The 23,694-nt window shown below is 35.3% G+C and overlaps 1 protein-coding gene and 1 long non-coding RNA gene across 3 annotated transcripts in view; one reads left to right on the top strand and one right to left on the bottom strand.

Moving 5' to 3' along the window:
• LOC139524033 (fibroblast growth factor receptor 2-like) overlaps window positions 1-12,862 on the bottom strand; it is a 49,741-nt gene extending 36,879 nt beyond the window's left edge. Inside the window, exons 1-5 of one of the 2 annotated variants that reach the window (XM_071318557.1) lie at window positions 12,726-12,862; window positions 8,971-9,021; window positions 4,448-4,637; window positions 2,732-2,858; window positions 1,542-1,729 (exon numbers count right to left, since the gene is read on the bottom strand). In XM_071318557.1, coding sequence (XP_071174658.1) covers window positions 1,542-1,729; window positions 2,732-2,858; window positions 4,448-4,637; window positions 8,971-9,021; window positions 12,726-12,847 — 678 coding nt within the window. In that variant the 5' untranslated portion in view covers window positions 12,848-12,862. Of the gene's footprint in view, window positions 1-1,541; window positions 1,730-2,731; window positions 2,859-4,447; window positions 4,638-8,970; window positions 9,022-12,491; window positions 12,681-12,725 lie in introns of those variants that run through there. The other variant, XM_071318558.1, reaches the window with a different exon arrangement.
• Window positions 10,239-16,203, top strand: LOC139524038 (uncharacterized). The gene is made up of 2 exons (XR_011664727.1): window positions 10,239-10,683; window positions 15,791-16,203. It is a non-coding gene; the product is annotated as an uncharacterized lncRNA (long non-coding RNA).
• Window positions 16,204-23,694: the final 7,491 nt, after the last annotated feature.

Raw genomic sequence — 23,694 nt, 5'->3', positions numbered from 1 at the left:
AACATTTCATGACTCAGTGAGACATTTTTCAAGCGACATACATTTTGGTGTGAAAATCCCAATGCAACCTTCTACTTGAGGTATTAATAAGTTGAAGTTATGAAATAACTGTTTCACAAATGGATATGTTCCTTATGTTGTTACTACAATCCCCTTCCCTTTCATGAATGTGACCTACCAAATTAGACTATTTACCGGACTTGTTATTACATAAGCAACATGATGGGTGCCACATGTGCCACATGTGGAGCAGAATCTGCTTACCATTCCGGAGCACCTGAGATGACCCCCAATTTTTGATGGGATTCGTGTTGCTTATTCTTTATTTTCCTATGTTGTGTCATGTGTTCTATTGTTTGTCTTTTTTATTTTTAGCCAGGTGTTGTCAGTTTATTTTAGTTGATTTATAAGTTTGACTGTTCCTCTGGTATCTTTCGTCCCTCTTTTTTTTAAGTCTAGATTGACTATATAGATATAGATAGAAAAATACTGGTCTTGGCCCGTAATTCCTAAACAGTTTGGACCATCACCACCAAAAAATGTCTGAATCTTCCTTTTGTGGTTTTAATATAACTAAAAAGTGTGTGAAGATTCATGGAATAATCATAAATAGTTTCTGAGATACGGCACAACATGTATTTTTAATAAACATGATCACTCTAAAATAAGATAAAGAATCATCACAAAAAAGTAAACAGATCTTCAGATTAATATAACTTACCACCATACCTGCCAACTGTCACTATTTGCGGGGGATTTCCCCCATGGAGGCTCCAAAATGGAAATTTTGAAAGAGCAATATTGTCCACAATGTTAAACAAAACAATTACTCTAACAATGGCTATAGGCTTGTTAAAGTATGAAGAAGCCAAAAAACAGCATTAAAATATATTTGAAGGCCCCTTGAAGGTTTAGTGAGACTATGCTAGCCATCTGGCACATAAATCCCCCATGGGCATTTTGAAAAGTTGGCAGGTATGTACCACTGAACCATGAAAATGAGGTCAAGGTCAGATGACACCTGCCAGTTGGACATGTACACCTTACAGTCCTTCCATACACCAATATACAAGACCTATTGCTTATAGTATCTGAGATATGGACTTGACCACCAAAACTTAACCTTGTTCACTGATCAATGAAATGAGGTCGAGGTCAAGTGAAAACTGTCTGACAGGCATGATGACCTTGCAAGGTACGCACATACCAAATATAGTTATCCTATTACTTATAATAAGAGTGAATTTAACATTACAAAAAATCTGAACTTTTTTTTAAGTAGTCACTGAACCATGAAAATGAGGTCAAGGACATTGGACATGTGACTGACAGAAACTTCGTAACATGAGGCATCTATATACAAAGTATGAGGTATCCAGGTCTTCAATCTAATAAAATACAAAGCTTTTAAGAAGTTAGCTAATGCCGCCGCCGCTGCTGCCGGATCACTATCACTATGTCTAGCTTTCTGTGAGAAAAGTTGCAGGCTCGACAAAAATTGTCATAATGAAAATAATTCTTTTAGTAGAAAATCATTTTACCTGTATGATGTTGACATATGGCTGGTTTTCATCGTCTCTATAGGAACCATTGACTGTGTATTGTTGTAACCATTGTGTATGGTGCTGTAGGTCATTTCTCAACACTTTACACTCAAACCTAGCATCACTCCCGGCTTGAACTGTCTGGTTATTTGGTCCCAAACCAATTGGTTTTGTCATTATTGTCACTTTTAATATATATGATTAATTAATTATTTACAGTTTTTACCGTTTCCATGAATAAATACACTATTAAATTGATGTAAAAGAACGGAGAAAACTGAATTAGTGACATGCTTAAACTTAATTGACAATAAAGTTTTTTATATATGTTTCTCACACAAAATTAATTTGGGAAATGAACTTACAATTTGAAATTGGTTAAAAAATTTATATAAAATTTCAATTGAAGATTTCTTGCTATTGTGTAATTGCGTTATACTGTGCTTATGCGCAGTACTGTGCAAAAGAAGATTTCTTTCTATTGCGCAAACTGTGTAATTAGATTTTTCTTGTTTTTTGTTATTTGGCAATATTGTGCAAGATATAGATTTCTTGCTATTGTGCAATTGCAAATTTCTAGCTATAAAGATATCAGAATTAAGTCCCCTACTGGTTGCCATCTTGGATGATGGATCAGCTACAAAGTAACAATACTTGGTAAGCACCTCATAACAACAATCATGCTATTTTTGGTGTCATTGCATTCAATAGTTCTTTTAAAGAAGACATTTGTATGTATTTCCAATAGGGTCCTTTGTTAAACTAAAGCCCCTGCTGGCAGCCACCTTGCATGATGGACAGGCTACAAAGCAACAACATTTGGTAGGCACTTCATAAAGAACATTCATGCTATGTTTGATGTCATCCCATTCATTGGTTCTCTAGACATGCTAGAGGAAAATCAAATGTAAAAAGTTATTGACGACTAAAATGGATGATAACGACGGACTCCAAGTGGTGGCCAGGTGAGCTAAAAAGAAACACTCTACAAATCAGCTTTTTTTTTTATTGCAAACCAAGTATTTATGGAATTTAATATTTAATTGACACCATCAACATCTGTATAGTTGTCAAAAGTAATCTAGATCAGTGATTCAAAAAAATATGATTACCTACTAGATTCCAGAAAATATTGCTACTTTATTTCTCAATAAAATGTATTCATACAAATTTCAAATTATACTTACATTGAAGAACTTCAATTTTAAAGGTAAAATTTAATATACCCTGTGTATTTTCTAATACACAGGTATATTGTCCTTCGTCCATTTTTTCCAAATTTAAAATAGAAAGTTTCCATTTTCTTATATGGTACTGAAAATATACATTTTTTTTTTTAATCTGTAACATATATCAAGAATAAATATATTTTTTTTTTAGACATTTTGAAAACAAACAATGTTAATATAATGTATTAAATCAATTTTTAAGACATTTCAGCCATTGGCCTTCTCCGGTTTCTTTTTTTTTCTTCACAACTATACATGGCAGACATTTTTTTTCTTTTTCAATCTTTAAGATGTTATAGATATAATTCCTTGGAATGGTGTCACAATATCATGACGTCATTGGTCATAATACTTTTCATACAATATGTACTTGGGTCAATGCTTTCACACCCCAATAAAGGAGAAGGTCTGGTAAGGGTCGATTTTGGCCTCAAATTTCATGTTCATTTAACGAAAGATTTTGGACACTTTTTAAACAGTTAAGTGTCTATCTAATTGATTCAATAAGTTTATGTGAAAGCTTTTAACTGATTTAGTCCTTAAAAACAAAAAAAGATTCAAGCTTAGAGATGAAAAGCTATCAAATATGCAAAAAAACGTCACTTTTCAGATTGTTTTTGTCAAAAATGAAAGTGGCTGCAGTCGTGTTCATTCTCAACCTATATGTCATGTTTTATCATCAAATACAACTTACATTTCAATATTATGAATTAACATGAAGGCGGCCACTTTTGTTTAAGATAGAAACCATCTAAAATTTAACTAAAATGCTAAAATTAATAATAGATTCAAGATTTCTTCACAATTTTGTAAAACTGCTATATTTTAGGGCCAAAAATGGGTCTTACTGAACCTACTCCTTTACAAAAACTAAATTCTTAAATGTAACTATTACTAGAACAAAAATATGAGCAAAATAATGTGGGTCAAATACAAAATAACAGATCATTTATTGAAATCAACCTAGCTGTATCAATAATATTAAAAACTGATCATGTCATCATGTCACATTTTATCAAGTTGTATTGAACATTATTATCATACTTGACTTTTTATACTAATGTATGCAATGTATATGTTTGCATTTTGTTTGATTTCTCATGATGAGGGCCTCAGGGAAGATAAGTTATATAGCTAACTGTGTAACCTTCTTAAAATAAAGTATTGTTGTTGTTGTTGTTGGTCACATAAAAAGCAGATTCTGATGACGCTTCTGGAACACAGGTCTGACATCATGACACAGCTTTTTGGTAGAGCTCATGTTGTGAAGTCTTTTTAAGTTTCAATATGTAACATTTAGTGGTCTACTGTTTCTTCTAAGTTTTTGCCATGGCGCTGTTAGCTTGTCAATAGCATAGGTTGAATGTCTCTTGGGTATCTTTTACCTCTCTATCAGAATAACCAAATAATAATGACTTCAAAAATATTTATATGGGGATTTGACAACATTTATACATCCAGCTGCACCACTTCAATCTACTTCAAATTTTTAATGTCATCATTTCATGAATAGCAATTTAAACTGTTTCTATTTACTAATTGAAAAAGTCATTGCCAAAGTTGAGTTCCACATGGTTTGAATGAAATTAGTTTTGCTTTGTGCATACTTATCATTTTGGTCTTATAATTCTTATCAATGTATTCATTTCAATCATTTTTTCTCGAGTTACTTACGTGTCCTCCCTTCATGCCAGGATCAATGTATTGCTTGTTTTTATACCACTTAATGGTAGGTTTTGGTTTTCCACAAGCAACACATTTAATTTCCACTGTAGACATTTCTGGTCTGGCAATCCACTCTCCATTGGTTTTATCTTTAAAAACTGGTGGACCTGTGCCAGACAGACAGACACGGCTTACACTCCTTCAATACAACAGATATAGTTGACATAAATTGCTTATATAGTTTAAGAAAAACATACCAAAACACAAAAATTTTCCACTAAGCAATGAACCGTGAAAATAAGGTCAAGGTCAGACTGACATGTACATCATAAGATATTTCTATACACCAAATATAGTTGACCTATTAAATGGTATTATAGTGTAGGAAAAAAGACAAAACTTAAAAACTTAATCATGTTAATACACTTTGACAACTGACATGAAAATGAGGTATAGGTCAGATGACACAGGTCTATAGTTGACCTATTGCATAAAACATTAGAAAAAAGACCAAAACTCAAAAACTTAAATTTGACCACTGAACCATGAAAATGAGGTCAAGGTTAAGTGAAAACTGTCTCACAGACATGAGGACCTTAAAGGGTACCCATATATACCAAATATAGTAATCCTATTACTCATAACAAGAGGCTCTCAAGTGCCTGAATCCCTCACCTGTTATTTTTGCTTAAAATCTTTCCCCAACGATAATTTTGCTTTTCAATATACATTAATGAGTGTCTTAAAAATTCCATTTAATCTGTCATATTTTCAAAAGCGAAAAAAATGCATTTTACCACCAATGTTTCATTTTAGTCATAGTGGCTATGATTCTTGACGTACAAGGAAACATCTCTGTGGGCCCTGCTATGAATAATGTGCATTAAAAAATTGTATCTTTACCATAGGACATGGAGTTGTCAACTGAAACAAAAGTTTTTGACCTTGACCTTTGACCTAGGAAGTTGTACATAAATAATGACACACCCTTTGGTGTTGGTTTATTTACATGTCAAGTATAAACTTTGAAATGATAACGGTTATCTAGATATGGAGCGGACACAATCTCCACCACAGGACACGGGGTTGTCAACTAAAACCAAAGTTTTTGACCTTGACCTTTGATTTAGGAAGTTGTACATACATCATGACACACCCTCTGGTGTTGGTTAATAAACATATTAAGTATTAAGTATAAAATCATAACGGTTATCTAGATATGGAGCGGACACGATCTTCACCACAGGACACGGGGTTGTCAACCATGTCAACTGAAACCAAAGTTTTTGGCCTTGACCTTTGACCTAGGAAAATGTACATAAATTATGACACACCTATGGTGTTGGTTTATTTACATGTCAAGTATAAACTTTGAAATGATAACCGTTATCTAGATATGGAGCGGATACGATCTTCACCACAGGACACGGGGTTGTCAACTGAAACCAAAGTTTTTGACCTTGACCTTTGACCTAGGAAGTTGTACATACATCATGACACACCCTCTGGTGTTGGTTAATAAACATGTTAAGTATTAAGTATAAAATCATAATGGTTATCTAGATATGGAGCGGACATGATCTTCACCATAGGACATGGAGTTGTCAACTGAAACCAAAGTTTTTGACCTTGACCTTTGACCTAGGAAGTTGTACATAAATTATGACACACTCTTTGGTGTTGGTTTATTTACATGTCAAGTATAAACTTTGAAATGATAACGGTTATCTAGATATGGAGCGGACACGATCTTCACCACAGGAAGTTACCATATGCGGCTGCTAAGGATTTCATCATTCCCTATGAGAGTCATGTCCCCTTGAAGCTATTTCTTTCTTTTGCATTTTTCTCAAAAAGTATTCAAGATAGAATCAATTTGAAAACGGCAACATGTTCAAGACCAGATGGCAATGTTAATAAACATATACAATGATTTTGTTGTTAATCCTTATAAGGAGTTATTTCCCTTGAAAAAATATTGTATCTCGAGAACTGGAAGTCGTAAAGACTTGGGACCTACACCAATAATCTTAAGTTCATGTGACCTTCAATTTGCACCCAAGGTCAAAGGTCACCAATGTTGTCCTTCAACTGCAGATTATTTATCATCTAACAGATTTGAGATATCTATTGTCATTTTAGAGATAAGGCAGTTTCAAATTTTGCGAGCGGAGGCATGTATTTATTGGGTGGGGTCATTGAGTGCAAAACATAAATTTCCTTTTAAGATAAGGTTGTTGTATATCAAATGAAAGGTCTTCAATTGAACATTTCAAATATCCAATTCCTGTAATCCAAAAATTAGTTGGATGGGGCTATTAAGTGCAAAAATCAAACTTTCTAGAACTTGGTGTTGTAGCATATCACTCTATTTTACATATAACATACTTCCGATCTAAAAAATTAAGGCCGATGGGGTCATTAAGTGTAAAAAGCGAAAAGGTTCCGAAGGTATGCTTGTCGTATATCAAATGAAAGGTCGTAACAAGAACAAAATAAAGGGCTGCGCTTTAGCGCATGATACGCCCGTTGCTCTTTTAACTTGTCTTTTATGCTTTAAATGAATTTATATGATCAACTAGAAATATATATACAAATCAAAAGGGATGTTACATTAATATATCCACCAAAGTTTCATAAAATCCCGCTTTTTTAAGTATAAAAATTCATTACTTAAGAAAACGTAAAATCTAAAATTTATAAAAATGGAAAGGGAGCATAAAATTTTGTGAAAGTGTTAGTTATCCTCCCTTTTTTAAGCATAAAAATTCATAACACGAAATTGTAAAATCTGAAATTTATAAAAATTGAAAGGGAGCTTACATCAATAGATATAAACAATTCACCAAAGTTTCATGGACATTGGTGAAAGTCTTTTTCAGTTATTGTCCGAAGTGTTGAAAATCCCCCTTTTTTTATGAATAAAGCCCCATAAATCCAAAACTTAAAATCTGAAATTTATAAAAATTGAAAGGGAGCTTACATCAATAGATATAAACAATTCACCAAAGTTTCATGGACATTGGTGAAAGCCTTTTTGAGTTATTGTCCGAAGTGTTGAAAATCCCCCCTTTTTAATGAATAAAGCCCCATAAATCCAAAACTTAAAATCTGAAATTAAAAAAAAACGAAAGGGAGCTTACGTCAATAGATATAAACAATTCACTTAAGTTTCATGGAAATTGGTGAAAGTGTTATTGAGTTATTGTCTGAAGTGTGGACGACGGACGGTTGGACAGACGGACGGACGGACGGACAATGGTATACCATAATACCTCCCGTCTAAAAGACGACGGGCGTATAAAAATGTACATTACGAAAACATCACTTTTACAGGTAAGACCTTTCAATTGTTTTACAAACAATTGAGATACTAGTTTTGTATTTGTATTAGTATTTTGTAAATGTTGGCTGGTATCATTTCTGTATAGGAATTTACACCTATAAAATTATTTGATTTGATTTGATTCTATCAATATTCTCTTATCTTATACTATCTTATACTGTCTGGACAGAGGAAGAGCTTTGACCATATCATATTTCTTCATTACAGATATGTTGGTTAAATATCTGACCTCAAACTCTCACTTTATATATCACCTAAATTAGTGGTGTTGATTGATAAAGACAGCTGTGCACATATAAAGGTGTCAGAACAGTCCTTGGGTTTTCCCAGAGTAATGTTTATATTTATGTTGCATTTATAAGGGTTGAAAGAGGTATAAGTTTAAGGTGAATCATATTTCAAAGCGATTTTCATGGGAATTGTGTACAAAAATAAAATAGAAGTTTGTATAGGTGCTCCCTTTGGTTTTGATTTGATGTATGTGATATCAGGGAGTATTATCCCAGTTTTTGGATAATTTGTTTCTGAATGGATAGTATATATATAAAAGATAAAGGTGGAATGATTAAAAATCTGAAACCTGGTTTTGTAGATTATAGTGTGCATGCATGGTCAATCAAAGAAATGAAAATTACCCAAATGTACTATTTTTTTTTGCAGTTAATTAGCTATAATGAGCTCTATTTTTCAATTGATCATACCCCAAAAAAAATATCCTTAGATTAGGAATTAAAGACTAACATTTAATCAGCTTTAAAACGAGTTAAGGATTATAACAAAAGTACACACTGAATGTCTCGCCTAATTTATTAATTATTGATTTTACATTGATATTCCTTATTTTTATACATGTTATACTTCATGTTAGAATGCCATATTTTGATTGGCTAATACAAGAGTGTTAATTTAGTCTATCACATGGCTGAGCGGATGACAATTTTTTTAAATGTTACCCTCTCTTCCAGACAAATAAAAAATCGACACTATTTCACTTACTTTCATAAATGATTGAACAAAAAAAATCATATTTCAGTTGTTTTATATATCTTGTAGCTACAATATAGTGCCCCTTTAAACTGTGAGCATATAAATATCATATTTCTTGTTGCATGTAACTTTAACTAAAATGTTGATACTATATTGTTATTCTTATATGCTTAACTGACCTTAAATTGAAATTTCTTACCTGTGTTTCTGTAATGTTATGATGGTCAAAAGGAACATTATTTTGACAAACCTGTCAATTAAAATGTACAAGTTATAAGATGTATGTTAGGTTGATCCTAGTCCAAAATCCTCAATCAAAATTTCAATCAAGTTCAAACCAGATGCTCCGCAAGGCGCAGCTTTATACCACCGCAGAGGTTGAACCCTGAACGGTTGGGGCAAGTATGGACACAACATTCAAGCTGGATTCAGCTCTAAATTTGGATTGTGATTAAATAGTTGACACAGCGCCAGGTAGTTTCATATTCCGGAAACGGTTTTCCGATGTGTGTTTGACATTTATCATGAACTCTCTCTTCCTGTTAACGATCATTATAACTTGGCATGTTTAACTATGTTAGTCAATAAATAGACAATATCTCAAGTTTTCTGACACAGAATGAATGTGGTCTAATAAACTTAAAATTTGTATTTTACCTTTCAGCAATTCACTATGCTGTTGAATATTAATCCTCTCAAAAAAATGTTTGAAGAAATTTTCTTTTTATTTATGAAATCTGAAATGAGTAAAAATTTAACGCCCCCCACCCTTTTTTCACATCCCCCTTTCCCATATTCCAAAACTGATCTCAATTCAAATTTCTAATGGAGTTTGCAACAATAAATACTCATTTAAATACCTCATAAAATATTAAAATGTAAAAAAAAAGTGCTTGTTATCACTGAATGGTAAAGGTTATTCAATTTTTGTTAAAATCAAACTAAGTTTAATTTTTGGACCCTTTGGACCTTAATGTAGACCAATTTGAAAACGGGACCAAAAATTAAGAATCTACATACACAGTTAGATTCGGCATATCAAAGAACCCCAATTATTCAATTTTTGATGAAATCAAACAAAGTTTAATTTTGGACCCCGATTTGGACCAACTTGAAAACTGGGCCCATAATCAAAAATCAAAGTACATGTTTAGATAAAGCATATCAAATAAGCCCAAGAATTTAATTTTTGTTAATGTAGACCAATTTGAAAACGGGACCAAAAATTAAGAATCTACATACACAGTTAGATTTGGCATATCAAAGAACCCATTTATTCAATTTTTGATGAAATCAAACAAAGTTTAATTTTGGACCCCCATTTGGACCAACTTGAAAACTAGGCCAATAATTAAAAATCTAAGTACATTTTTAAATTCAGCATATCAAAGAACCTCAAGGATGTATAATTTTTGTTAAAATCAAACTAAGTTTAATTTTGGACCCTTTGGACCTTAATGTATAGTCGCCGTCACGTAAAATTGGCACCATGTTTTTTGTCAAAATTTCCTTAAATATCGACCGCGTTTACTAAAGATCATGTTTTTCAATTAGCGGAATCAAATATCATTCCAAAAATCAACTACTGTCCTACCTTTTATTGTGTTTGCACTGTATAATCCTGACCTTCACATAATCCAAGATTAATTTGTATGGTGGAATCCGACATTGTTATTACCGGAAGTGTTGCCGTGGAGTTCCACGTGCTCTCCATTTTCTTGTGTCTCTCAGAGCTTTTCGTCATCTTTACGTAAAAAGCACGGGAAATTGTATCATCAATAACAATGTTACCAGAGAGTAACGAATGTTATGGAATAAGGGACCCTCATAGAAACCAAGATGGCGGTTATACAATGTAAATAATCTTGAAAAATGTGAAGGTCAGGATTATACAGTGCAAACACAATAAAAGGTAGGACAGTAGTGGATATTTGGACAGGATTTTACTTCCGCTAAAAGAAAAACACCATCTTGAATAGACGCGGCTGATATTTAAAATTTTTTTAACAAACATGGTGCCAATTTTACGTGATGGCGACTATAGACCAATTTGAAAACGGGACCAAAAATTAAGAATCTACATACATAGTTAGATTCAGCATATCAAAGAACCCCAATTATTCAATTTTTGATGAAATCACACAAAGTTCAATTTTGGACCCTTTGGGCCCCTTATTCCTAAACTGTTGGGACCAAAAATAATGCTTATTTGGGCCCCTTTTTGGCCCCTAATTCATAAACTGTTGTTACCCTAACTCCAAAAATCAATCCCAACCTTCCTTTTGTGGTCATTAACCTTGTGTTTAAATTTCATTGATTTCTATTTACTTATCATGCTTATACTAAAGTTATTGTGCGAAAACCAAGAATAATGCTTATTTGGGCCCTTTTTTGGCCCTTAATTTCTAAACTGTTGGAACCAAAACTCCCAAAATCAATCCCAACCGTCCTTTTGTGGTCATAAACCTTGTGTCAAAATTTCATAGATTTCTATTCACTTAAACTAAAGTTATAGTGCGAAAACCAAGAAAAAGGTTATTTGGGCCCTTTTTGGCCCCTAATTCCTAAAATGTTGGGACAAAAACTCCCAAAATCAATCCCAACCTTCTTTTTGTGGTCATAAACCTTGTGTTAAAATTTCATTGATTTCTATTAACTTTTACTAAAGTTAGAGTGTGAAAACTAAAAGTATTCGGACGACGACGACGACGCCAACGTGATAGCAATATACGACCAAAAAATTAAAATTTTTGCGGTCGTATAAAAAGGAATTTTTTGCTGGAAGCAATTAAAAAAAGAAAACGTATTCTAAATTAGGACAAATTATAGAATTTTCATGAGAAAAAAAGTATACATACAAAGCCCTATAAAAAGGAAGGGTTCCTGTTTAATTTTTATTTTTAATATTACTCACTATACACAACTTTTAACTATTTTACAATTTTTTTCTTCAACAATTATAAAAAAGAAGTTATGGTATGATTGCCAATCAACCAACCCTATACTGACAGTTATAGGTCACCATACAGCCACACTCATGCCATATCTTCTTATTTACATTTGTATAATGCATGGTATGCGATTACTTCTATGAATGAGACAGACAGGGGTTTGTTGCAATTTGCCGGGTTTACTATCCATTAGTCCAAATAATTATGACGTCTTGAAAGGCTTCATGGGAGCACGGTTTTATTTCTAAAAAATGGTTGAATATAGAGGAAACACAGGCGGATCAATCCATTATAAAAAAGGGTTCTCTAATTTTTGTGCTATTTTCACATTTCCTGACCGGTGTGAGAAAAATATTTCTCCTCACTAGTGAAAAATCTGTTCTCGGCAAATGATTGGTCGAAATTTGATTATGACGTCAAAATGTTTTGTTTTCTATCAATTTTCCTATTGTGACGTCATGAAAAAAGGCGACCTTGCCTGATGACGTCGCTTATAAAGAGCACAATTTTCTGAAAATCTTTGAAAAAGAACGATAAAAAGCATTAGAGAAACAGATTCCGACACTATAACTCGTGTATTACGATATTTCTCCACTCTCGACAGTTAAATTTTATTATTTAAAGGGCTCGGCAAGCCTCGCGCTTTAAATAATAAAATTTAACTGTCTCGAGTGGAGAAATACCGTAATACACTTGTTGCAGTGTAAGAATCTATATTTCCTAACCCAGGACGAAAAGGGGGGATTGTATAGGGAACAAAAAAACTTACCCCTTTTGTCAATCCGCCACTGTGGAATCATTGTGGAATCACTGAAGAATGAGAAGAGCGGGCCCTTACTTAATGAAAATTTCTAGATCCGCTAGGAACTATCCAAACGAACCCCGAAAAAAAATCTGTGCCGTATGCTTCAATTTGTGTTATACTATAATTATACTTAGCTAAGCATCTGGAGAGAGAAAATGTTATGGATACATATTTCATGTTCATTCTACATATTTCTACCTTTTAAAATTTGTAAAGTGCGTATGACGAACTTGTAGAAGGAGTTTAGGAAGTGCGTTAACGATATATAAAAGAAAGTCGTTGACGGTGACTGTCTTGAATAACATTTGTGATTTCGTCATATTAGACTAGTCCAAATAATGACAATAATTATGCCGTCTGGCAAGGCTATTTTTATTCTATTTTTCTGGGACGCCTTCCTACGTAAATTAAAATAGCCTTGCCAGACGTCATAATTATTTGAACTAATATTAGATTATACAGATCATATAATATATCCAGTGGCAGATCCAAAAGGGGGGGGGGTGTCCGACGGTTGGACCCCCATTTTTTGACAATCAATGCATTTGAATGGGGACATGTGGTTGGGAACTCCCTCCTTGATCCCACAAGGCTGTGTAAGGACCCCCCCCCTTTTTTTAATTAAGGTGGTACCTAACACTACAGGGAGATAACTCTGTAAAATCAGCTAAACATTTTAATTACGTTGTGTTGTAAAGGGAATATTAAGCTTCTCAATGATCAAAATTGTTGTTTGGCAAACTGCTATATAACCAGTGTAATTTTTCTGACAAAACGGTTGGTTCAAAATTTTCAAAATTTTTATATACTTGTTAAAGGGTCAAAGTAAATACTTTGTCAAAATTTTATGAAAATTAAACGAGCCAAATTAATTTTAGTGAAAGTGTTAGGTACCAACTCTAAAATGGCTGGATATATATCATATATCAACGAAACAGTAGTCAAACCAATTGACATCTGCCATGATCTGGACATCTAAAGGGCAATATATATATAGGGTAGATTTCGATAATACAAATTCCAGAAGTCAACTCAAAAATTTTCTTATACTCGCAGGACTTTCTACCGTAAACAGCCGTGGGAACCAATTTATCTAACAATTAGGAAGTGTCAAGTCCCGTCAATATATTGTCTATTGTCTATAATTTCCTAAATCATCATAAATACTATTGTCCAAGAATAACGTCAGTAAAATTGTACTATTTTTTTGAAAATCTAAATACTTACATAATGACTATTTCAACGAATCTGACGATAATTAATATCCAAGCACCAGAAATGTGTGTTTAATTCTCGAGGTTAAATTCAATTTTGGAAAAACCGACTAGTTGAGCTACTAAAATGCCGTAATCTGACCCGTATGGTGACAGAAATGTAATTAATTTAAAAAACATGACGACGAGATGCTGCATTTTTATTTTGTTCATAGCATTAATGTGTATGGTCAATTCCCAAAATGTATGTCACAAATGTGAATGCACTATCAGGTAAGTAAATATTATCTACCTATAAATTATTTTAAATTTTCATTAACATGTCTTACTATTGCCCTGTGTACGCATGCAGTGCGGAAACTAGTGACAAAATCTCGAAGAACAAAATATTACCTACACATCTACATTGAAAACACAAAATCAAAGTAAAGGATTTATAAAGGTTGATGAAGATTGTTTTAATATTAATCCACTGTTAATCCTAATCGGTCTTTAATAAAAGGGTTTTGAAATGAAGAAAATAACGCAAACTACTCAAGTTTTCTTATTTATCCATGAATAATTTATACATAATTATACAGAAATATTTTGTATTAACCAAAAACATGAAAACTCTTTGAAATTTCATGTATATCTTATATAATGTTTTTCTTATTTTGTCGTTTTATTTATCTTAAAAAAAAGTTTCTTTTTCCAAACCAAAATGATTATAATAAAGGCACTATATGTGCAAGAAAATGTATTCGTTAACGTATTTTTAGCTCACCTGACCTGAAAGGTCAAGTGAGCTTTTCTCATCACTTGGCGTCCGTCGTCCGGCGTCCGTCGTCTGTAAACTTTTACACAAATCTTCTCCTCTGAAACTACTGCACCAAATTTAACCAAACTTGGCCAAAATCATCCTTGGGGTATCTAGTTTAAAAATGTGTCCGATGACCTGGCCATCAAACCAAGAAGGCCGCCATGGCTAAAAATAGAACACAGGGGTAAAATATTTTGGCTTATATCTTTAAAACCAAAGCATTTAGAGCAAATCTGACATGGGTTAAAAACTACTGGGCCAAATTTGAACTTACTTGGCCACAATCATAATTGTGGTATATAGTTTTAAAAATGTGTCCGATGACCCCACCTACCAAACAAAATGGCCGACATGGCTAAAATTAGAACATAGTGGTAAAATGCAGTTTTTGCTTTATATCTTTGAAACTAATAAGTAATTTAGGGCAAATCTTTCAAGATTTAAATGTCCATCAGAATACGATCTATCCCCTCACAAATTTTCAGATGAATCATACAACCCGTTGTTGGGTTGCTGCCCTAAAATTGGGAATTTTAAGGGAATTTTGCAGTTTTTGGTTATTATCTTGAATACTATTATAGATAGAGATAAACTGTAAACAGCAATAATGTTCAGCAAAGTAAGATCTACAAATAAGTCGAAGGACCAAAATTGTCAGAGAACCCCTTAAGGAGTTATTGTCCTTTATAGTCAATATTGAACAACTTTTCGTCATTTTTCTTCATTTTTGTAACTTGTACAAAAATCTTCTTTTCTAAAACTATGGGCCAATTTAACAAAACTTGGCCACAATCATTACTAGGGTATCTATTTTAAAAAGTGTCTTATGACCCCGCCTACCAACCAAGATGGCCGACATCAGTAAATACAGTAACAGGTGAGCGACACAGGCTCTAGTGTACTTTTATGGTAGGGAATTTATATTCGGGTTTAAGCTTTATGAAAGCATAGATAGGGAGTTGTACATGTAGTGTGAACACATGTTTAATTTATATCGTGCTACCACTTTCCTGTTGGCCGATAGTATCGCCATATAAGACCCTAAAAATGGGACGCCATACCTTAGGAGTTGACCATTTGGTTGTAACATTGGGTCACCGTAGCCATATTTGGACCTTAAATCGGGACGCCATACCCTATTTTTTTTGGTAAACCTGTAACTTTGAGCGAGGTCGTCGCTAGCTAATACTGAGAGCTAATACGAAGAAGAGTTATGAAGATTTAAAACAGTCTTTTTTAAATTTCAGCGAGGAATATTCAGACATTCGAGCAGTGCGCATGGTACAACCAGTGTGCACCGAAGGTAGTTTCAAATGGTATAATGTTTATGGAGGAGCTCTCCGTATTAACTTTAAACCATTTTTTCTTCACGTTGGTGATTTCCTGTTGTGTTTCATTTTGTATGCAGAAAATGTAAGAGTTCAGATTTCACAAGAACTTCCAAATAAGTCTACATACAGTGTTAACTTTAAACGACCAGCTGGCTTAAAGCGACTTCTAGCAGTAGACGGCAGAACTAATGAGACATGTATAATGTCCTCTGGTGAAAGCATTCATTTATTTCTAGAACCAGAAAGAACTGTAGAGTCTGTTGGGTTTAGTTTTGTTGACATACAATTCATAATGAAAAGAAAGAAGACATAAAAGCTTATAACCATTATACACAGTGTTCTTCTTTTGTCAAACAACTAGTTCATGTTTTGTCGAGCCTGTGACTTTTGTCGCAGAAAGCTTAGCATAGGGATAGTGATCCGGCTACGGCGGCGACGGCGGCGTTAGCTGACTTCTTAAAAGCTTTATATTCTAGAAGGTTGACAGGAAGACCTGGAAGCTTCATACTTTGTATATAGATGCCTCATGTTACGAACTTTCCGTCAGTCACATTTTCAATGTCATTGACCTCATTTTCATGGTTGATTGACTACTTGAAAAAAAAAAAGATTTTTTGTGATGTTAAATTCTCTCTTATTATAAGTAATAAGTAAGGATAACTATATTTTGTAAGTGCGTACATTGAGAGGTCCTCATGACCGTCAGACAGTTTTCACTTGACCCCAACCTCATTGCATGGATCAGTGCACAAGGCTAAGTTTTGGTGGTCAAGTCCATATCTCAAGGACTGTCAGGTGTGCATGTTCAACTGACAGGTGTCATCTGACCTTGACCTCATTTTCATGGTTCGGTTGTCAAAGTTAAGTTTATGAGTTTTTGTCTATTTTTCCAATACTAAATGCAATAGTGCAACTGTATTTGGTGTATCGAAATGTTTTATGATCTATATGTCAGTTGGGCAGATTTAATTTGATCTTGACATCATTTTCACGGTTCATTGATAAGTGTTAAGTATTTGTGTTTTGGTCCGTTTTTCTTAATTTATAAGCAATAGGTCATCTATATATATTTGTTGTAAGGAAGAATTGTGTTACACCCACCAGGGTACATGTGGTAAATAAGGTACGTGTATAACATCTTCCTGTTTTACACCCACCAGGGTACATGTGGTATATAAGGTGTATAACAGCCTCATGTGTTACACCCACCAGGTTACATGTGGTATATAAGGTGTATAACAGCCTCCTGTGTTACATCAACCATGGTTCATGTGGTATATAAGGTGTATAACATCCTTCTGTGTTACATCAACCATGATACATGTGGTATGTAAGGTGTATAACATCCTCCTGTGTTACATCCACCAGGATACATGTGGTATATAAGGTGTATCACATCCTCATGTGTTACACCCACCAGGGTACATGTGGTATATAAGGTGTATAACATCCTCCTGTGTTGCATCCCCCAGGATACATGTGGTATATTAGGTGTATAACATCCTCCTGTGTTACATCCACCAGGATACATGTGGTATATTAGGTGTATAAAATCCTCCTGTGTTACATCCACCAGGATACATGTGGTATATAAGGTGTATAACATCCTTCTGTGTTACATCAACCATGATACATGTGGTATATAAGGTGTATAACATCCTCCAGTGTTACATCCACCAGGATACATGTGGTATATAAGGTGTATAACATCCTCCTGTGTTACATCAACCAGGACACATGTAGTATATAAGGTGCATAACATCCTCCTGTGTTACACCCACCAGGGTACATGTGGTATATAAGGTGTATCAAATCCTCATGTGTTACACCCACCAGGGTACATGTGGTAAATAAGGTGTATAACATCTTCCTATGTTACATCAACCAGGACACATGTGGTAAATAAGGTGTATAACATCTTCCTGTGTTACATCAACCATGGTACATGTGGTATATAAGGTGTATAATATTCTCCTGTGTTTCATCAACCAGGACACATGTGGTATATAAGGTGTATAACAGCCTCCTGTGTTACATCAACCAGAGTACATTTGGTATATAAGGTGTATAACATCCTCCTGTGTGACATCAACCAAGGTACATGAGGTATATAAGGTGTATAAAATCTTCCTGTTTTACACCCACCAGGGTACATGTGGTATATAAGGTGTATAACATCCTCCTGTGTGACATCAATCATGGTATATGTGGTATATAAGGTGTATAACATCCTCCTGTGTTACATCAACCAGGTTACATGTGGTATGTAAGGTGTATAACAGCCTCCTGTGTTACATCAACCATGGTACATGTGGTATATACGGTGTATAACATCCTCCTGTGTTACATCAACCATGGTTCATGTAGTATATAAGGTGTATAACATCCTCCTGTGTTACATCAACCATGGTACATGTGGTAAATAAGGTGTATAACATTCTACTGTGTTACACCCACCAGGGTACATGTGGTATATAAGGTGTATCACATCCTCATGTGTTACACCCACCAGGGTACATGTGGTAAATAAGGTGTATAACATCTTCCTGTATTACATCAACAAGGACACATGTGGTAAATAAGGTGTATAACATCTTCCTGTGTGACATCAACCAGGGTACATGTGGTATATAAGGTGTATAACATCCTCCTGTGTTACATCAACCAGGGTACATGTGGTAAGGTGTATAACACCCTCCTGTGTTACATCAACCATGGTACATGTGGTAAATAAGGTGTATAACATCCTACTGTGTTACACCCACCAGGGTACATGTGGTATATAAGGTGTATCACATCCTCATGTGTTACACCCACCAGGGTACATGTGGTAAATAAGGTGTATAACATCTTCCTGTATTACATCAACAAGGACACATGTGGTAAATAAGGTGTATAACATCTTCCTGTGTTACATCAACCAGGGTACATGTTGTAAATAAGGTGTATAACATCCTCCTGTGTTACATCAACCATGGTACATGTGGTATATAAGGTGTATAATATCCTCCTGTGTTACATCAACCAGGACACATGTGGTATATAAGGTGTATAACAGCCTCCTGTGTTATATCAACCATGGTACATTTGGTATATAAGGTGTATAACATCTTCCTGTGTGACATCAACCAGGGTGCAAGTGGTATATAAGGTGTAAAACATCCTCCTGTGTGACATCAACCAGGGTATATGTGGTATATAAGGTGTATAACATCCTCCTGTGTTACATCAACCAGGTTACATGTGGTATGTAAGGTGTATAACAGCCTCCTGTGTTACATCAACCATGGCACATGTGGTATATAAGGTGTATAACATCCTCCTGTGTTACATCAACCATGGTTCCTGTCGTATATAAGGTGTATTACATCCTCATGTGTTACATCAACCATGGTACATGTGGTAAATAAGGTGTATAACATCCTCCTGTGTTACACCCACCAGGGTACATGTGGTATATAAGGTGTATCACATCCTCATGTGTTACACCCACCAAGGTACATGTGGTTAATAAGGTGTATGACATCTTCCTGTGTTACATCAACAAGGACACATGTGGTATATAAGGTGTGTAACATCCTCCTGTGTTACATCAACCAGGGTACATGTGGTAAGGTGTATAACATCCTCCTGTGTTACATCAACCATGGTACATGTGGTATATAAGGTGTATAGCATCCTCCTGTGTTACATCAACCGTGGCACATATGATATATAAGGTGTATAACATCATCCTGTGTGACATCAACCAAGGTACATGTGGTATATAAGGTGTATAACATCTTCCTGTTTTACACCCACCAGGGAACATGTGGTATATAAGGTGTAAAACATCCTCCTGTGTGACATCAATCATGGTATATGTGGTATATAAGGTGTATAACATCCTCCTGTGTTACATCAACCAGGTTACATGTGGTATGTAAGGTGTATAACAGCCTCCTGTGTTACATCAACCATGGTACATGTGGTATATACGGTGTATAACATCCTCCTGTGTTACATCAACCATGGTTCATGTAGTATATAAGGTGTATAACATCCTCCTGTGTTACATCAACCATGGAACATGTGGTAAATAAGGTGTATAACATCCTCCTGTGTTACACCCACCAGGGTACATGTGGTATATAAGGTGTATCACATCCTCATGTGTTACACCCACCAGGGTACATGTGGTAAATAAGGTGTATAACATCTTCCTGTATTACATCAACAAGGACACATGTGGTAAATAAGGTGTATAACATCTTCCTGTGTGACATCAACCAGGGTACATGTGGTATATAAGGTGTATAACATCCTCCTGTGTTACATCAACCAGGGTACATGTGGTAAGGTGTATAACACCCTCCTGTGTTACATCAACCATGGTACATGTGGTAAATAAGGTGTATAACATCCTACTGTGTTACACCCACCAGGGTACATGTGGTATATAAGGTGTATCACATCCTCATGTGTTACACCCACCATAGTACATGTGGCAAATAAGGTGTATAACATCTTCCTGTGTTACATCAACCAGGGTACATGTTGTAAATAGGGTGTATAACATCCTCCTGTGTTACATCAACCATGGTACATGTGGTATATAAGGTGTATAATATTCTCCTGTGTTACATCAACCAGGACACATGTGGTATATAAGGTGTATAACAGCCTCCCGTGTTATATCAACCATGGTACATTTGGTATATCAGGTGTATAACATCTTCCTGTGTGGCATCAACCAGGGTGCAAGTGGTATATAAGGTGTATAACATCCTCCTGTGTGACATCAACCAGGGTATATGTGGTATATAAGGTGTATAACATCCTCCTGTGTTACATCAACCAGGTTACATGTGGTATGTAAGGTGTATATCAGCCTCCTGTGTTACATCAACCATGGCACATGTGGTATATAAGGTGTATAACATCCTCCTGTGTTACATCAACCATGGTTCATGTGGTATATAAGGTGTATTACATCCTCATGTGTTACATCAACCATGGTACATGTGGTAAATAAGGTGTATATCATCCTCCTGTGTTACACCCACCAGGGTACATGTGGTATATAAGGTGTATCACATCCTCATGTGTTACACCCACCATAGTACATGTGGCAAATAAGGTGTATAACATCTTCCTGTGTTACATCAACCTGGGTACATGTTGTAAATAAGGTGTATAACATCCTCCTGTGTTACATCAACCAGGGTACATGTGGTATATAAGGTGAATAATATTCTCCTGTGTTACATCAACCAGGACACATGTGGTATATAAGGTGTATAACAGCCTCCTGTGTTATATCAACCATGGTACATTTGGTATATAAGGTGTATAACATCTTCCTGTGTGACATCAACCAGGGTGCAAGTGGTATATAAGGTGTATAACATCCTCCTGTGTGACATCAACCAGGGTATATGTGGTATATAAGGTGTATAACATCCTCCTGTGTTACATCAACCAGGTTACATGTGGTATGTAAGGTGTATAACAGCCTCCTGTGTTACATCAACCATGGTACATGTGGTATATACGGTGTATAACATCCTCCTGTGTTACATCAACCATGGTTCATGTAGTATATAAGGTGTATAACATCCTCCTGTGTTACATCAACCATGGAACATGTGGTAAATAAGGTGTATAACATCCTCCTGTGTTACACCCACCAGGGTACATGTGGTATATAAGGTGTATCACATCCTCATGTGTTACACCCACCAGGGTACATGTGGTAAATAAGGTGTATAACATCTTCCTGTATTACATCAACAAGGACACATGTGGTAAATAAGGTGTATAACATCTTCCTGTGTGACATCAACCAGGGTACATGTGGTATATAAGGTGTATAACATCCTCCTGTGTTACATCAACCAGGGTACATGTGGTAAGGTGTATAACACCCTCCTGTGTTACATCAACCATGGTACATGTGGTAAATAAGGTGTATAACATCCTACTGTGTTACACCCACCAGGGTACATGTGGTATATAAGGTGTATAACATCCTCCTGTGTTACATCAACCAGGGTACATGTGGTATATAAGGTGAATAATATTCTCCTGTGTTACATCAACCAGGACACATGTGGTATATAAGGTGTATAACAGCCTCCTGTGTTATATCAACCATGGTACATTTGGTATATAAGGTGTATAACATCTTCCTGTGTGACATCAACCAGGGTGCAAGTGGTATATAAGGTGTATAACATCCTCCTGTGTGACATCAACCAGGGTATATGTGGTATATAAGGTGTATAACATCCTCCTGTGTTACATCAACCAGGTTACATGTGGTATGTAAGGTGTATAACAGCCTCCTGTGTTACATCAACCATGGCACATGTGGTATATAAGGTGTATAACATCCTCCTGTGTTACATCAACCATGGTTCATGTGGTATATAAGGTGTATAACATCCTCATGTGTTACATCAACCATGTGGTAAATAAGGTGTATATCATCCTCCTGTGTTACACCCACCAGGGTACATATGGTATATAAGGTGTATCACATCCTCATGTGTTACACCCACCAGGGTACATGTGGTTAATAAGGTGTATAACATCTTCCTGTGTTACATCAACAAGGACACATGTGGTATATAAGGTGTGTAACATCCTCCTGTGTTACCTCAACCAGGATATATGTGGTAAGGTGTATAACATCCTACTGTGTTACATCAACCGTGGCACATATGATATATAAGGTGTATAACATCCTCCTGTGTTATATCAACCATGGAACATGTGGTATATAAGGTGTATAACAGCCTCCTGTGTTACATCAACCAGGGTACATGTGGTAAGGTGTATAACACCCTCCTGTGTTACATCAACCATGGTACATGTGGTAAATAAGGTGTATAACATCCTACTGTGTTACACCCACCAGGGTACATGTGGTATATAAGGTGTATCACATCCTCATGTGTTACACCCACCATAGTACATGTGGCAAATAAGGTGTATAACATCTTCCTGTGTTACATCAACCAGGGTACATGTTGTAAATAAGGTGTATAACATCCTCCTGTGTTACATCAACCATGGTACATGTGGTATATAAGGTGTATAATATTCTCCTGTGTTACATCAACCAGGACACATGTGGTATATAAGGTGTATAACAGCCTCCTGTGTTATATCAACCATGGTACATTTGGTATATAAGGTGTATAACATCTTCCTGTGTGACATCAACCAGGGTGCAAGTGGTATATAAGGTGTATAACATCCTCCTGTGTGACATCAACCAGGGTATATGTGGTATATAAGGTGTATAACATCCTCCTGTGTTACATCAACCAGGTTACATGTGGTATGTAGGGTGTATAACAGCCTCCTGTGTTACATCAACCATGGCACATGTGGTATATAAGGTGTATAACATCCTCCTGTGTTATATCAACCATGGAACATGTGGTATATAAGGTGTATAACAGCCTCCTGTGTTACACCCACCAGGGTACATGTGGTATATAAGGTGTATAACATCCTCAGGTGTTACATCAACCATGGTACATGTGGTATATAAGGTGTATAACATCCTCAGGTGTTACATCAACCAGGTTACATGTGGTATGTAAGGTGTATAACAGCCTCCTGTGTTACATCAACCATGGTACATGTGATATATAAGGTGTATAACATCCTCCTGTGTTACATCAACCATGGTTCATGTAGTATATAAGGTGTATAACATCCTCCTGTGTTACATCAACCATGGTACATGTGGTAAATAAGGTGTATAACATCCTCCTGTGTTACACCCAACAGGGTACATGTGGTATATAAGGTGTATCACATCCTCA

This window comes from Mytilus edulis, chromosome 5, assembly GCF_963676685.1.
Source record: "Mytilus edulis chromosome 5, xbMytEdul2.2, whole genome shotgun sequence".
In the NCBI taxonomy this organism is placed as follows: Eukaryota; Metazoa; Mollusca; class Bivalvia; order Mytilida; family Mytilidae; genus Mytilus; species Mytilus edulis.
Note: the sequence above shows the minus strand (reverse complement) of the source record. Positions and strands in the feature narration are given on the sequence as shown.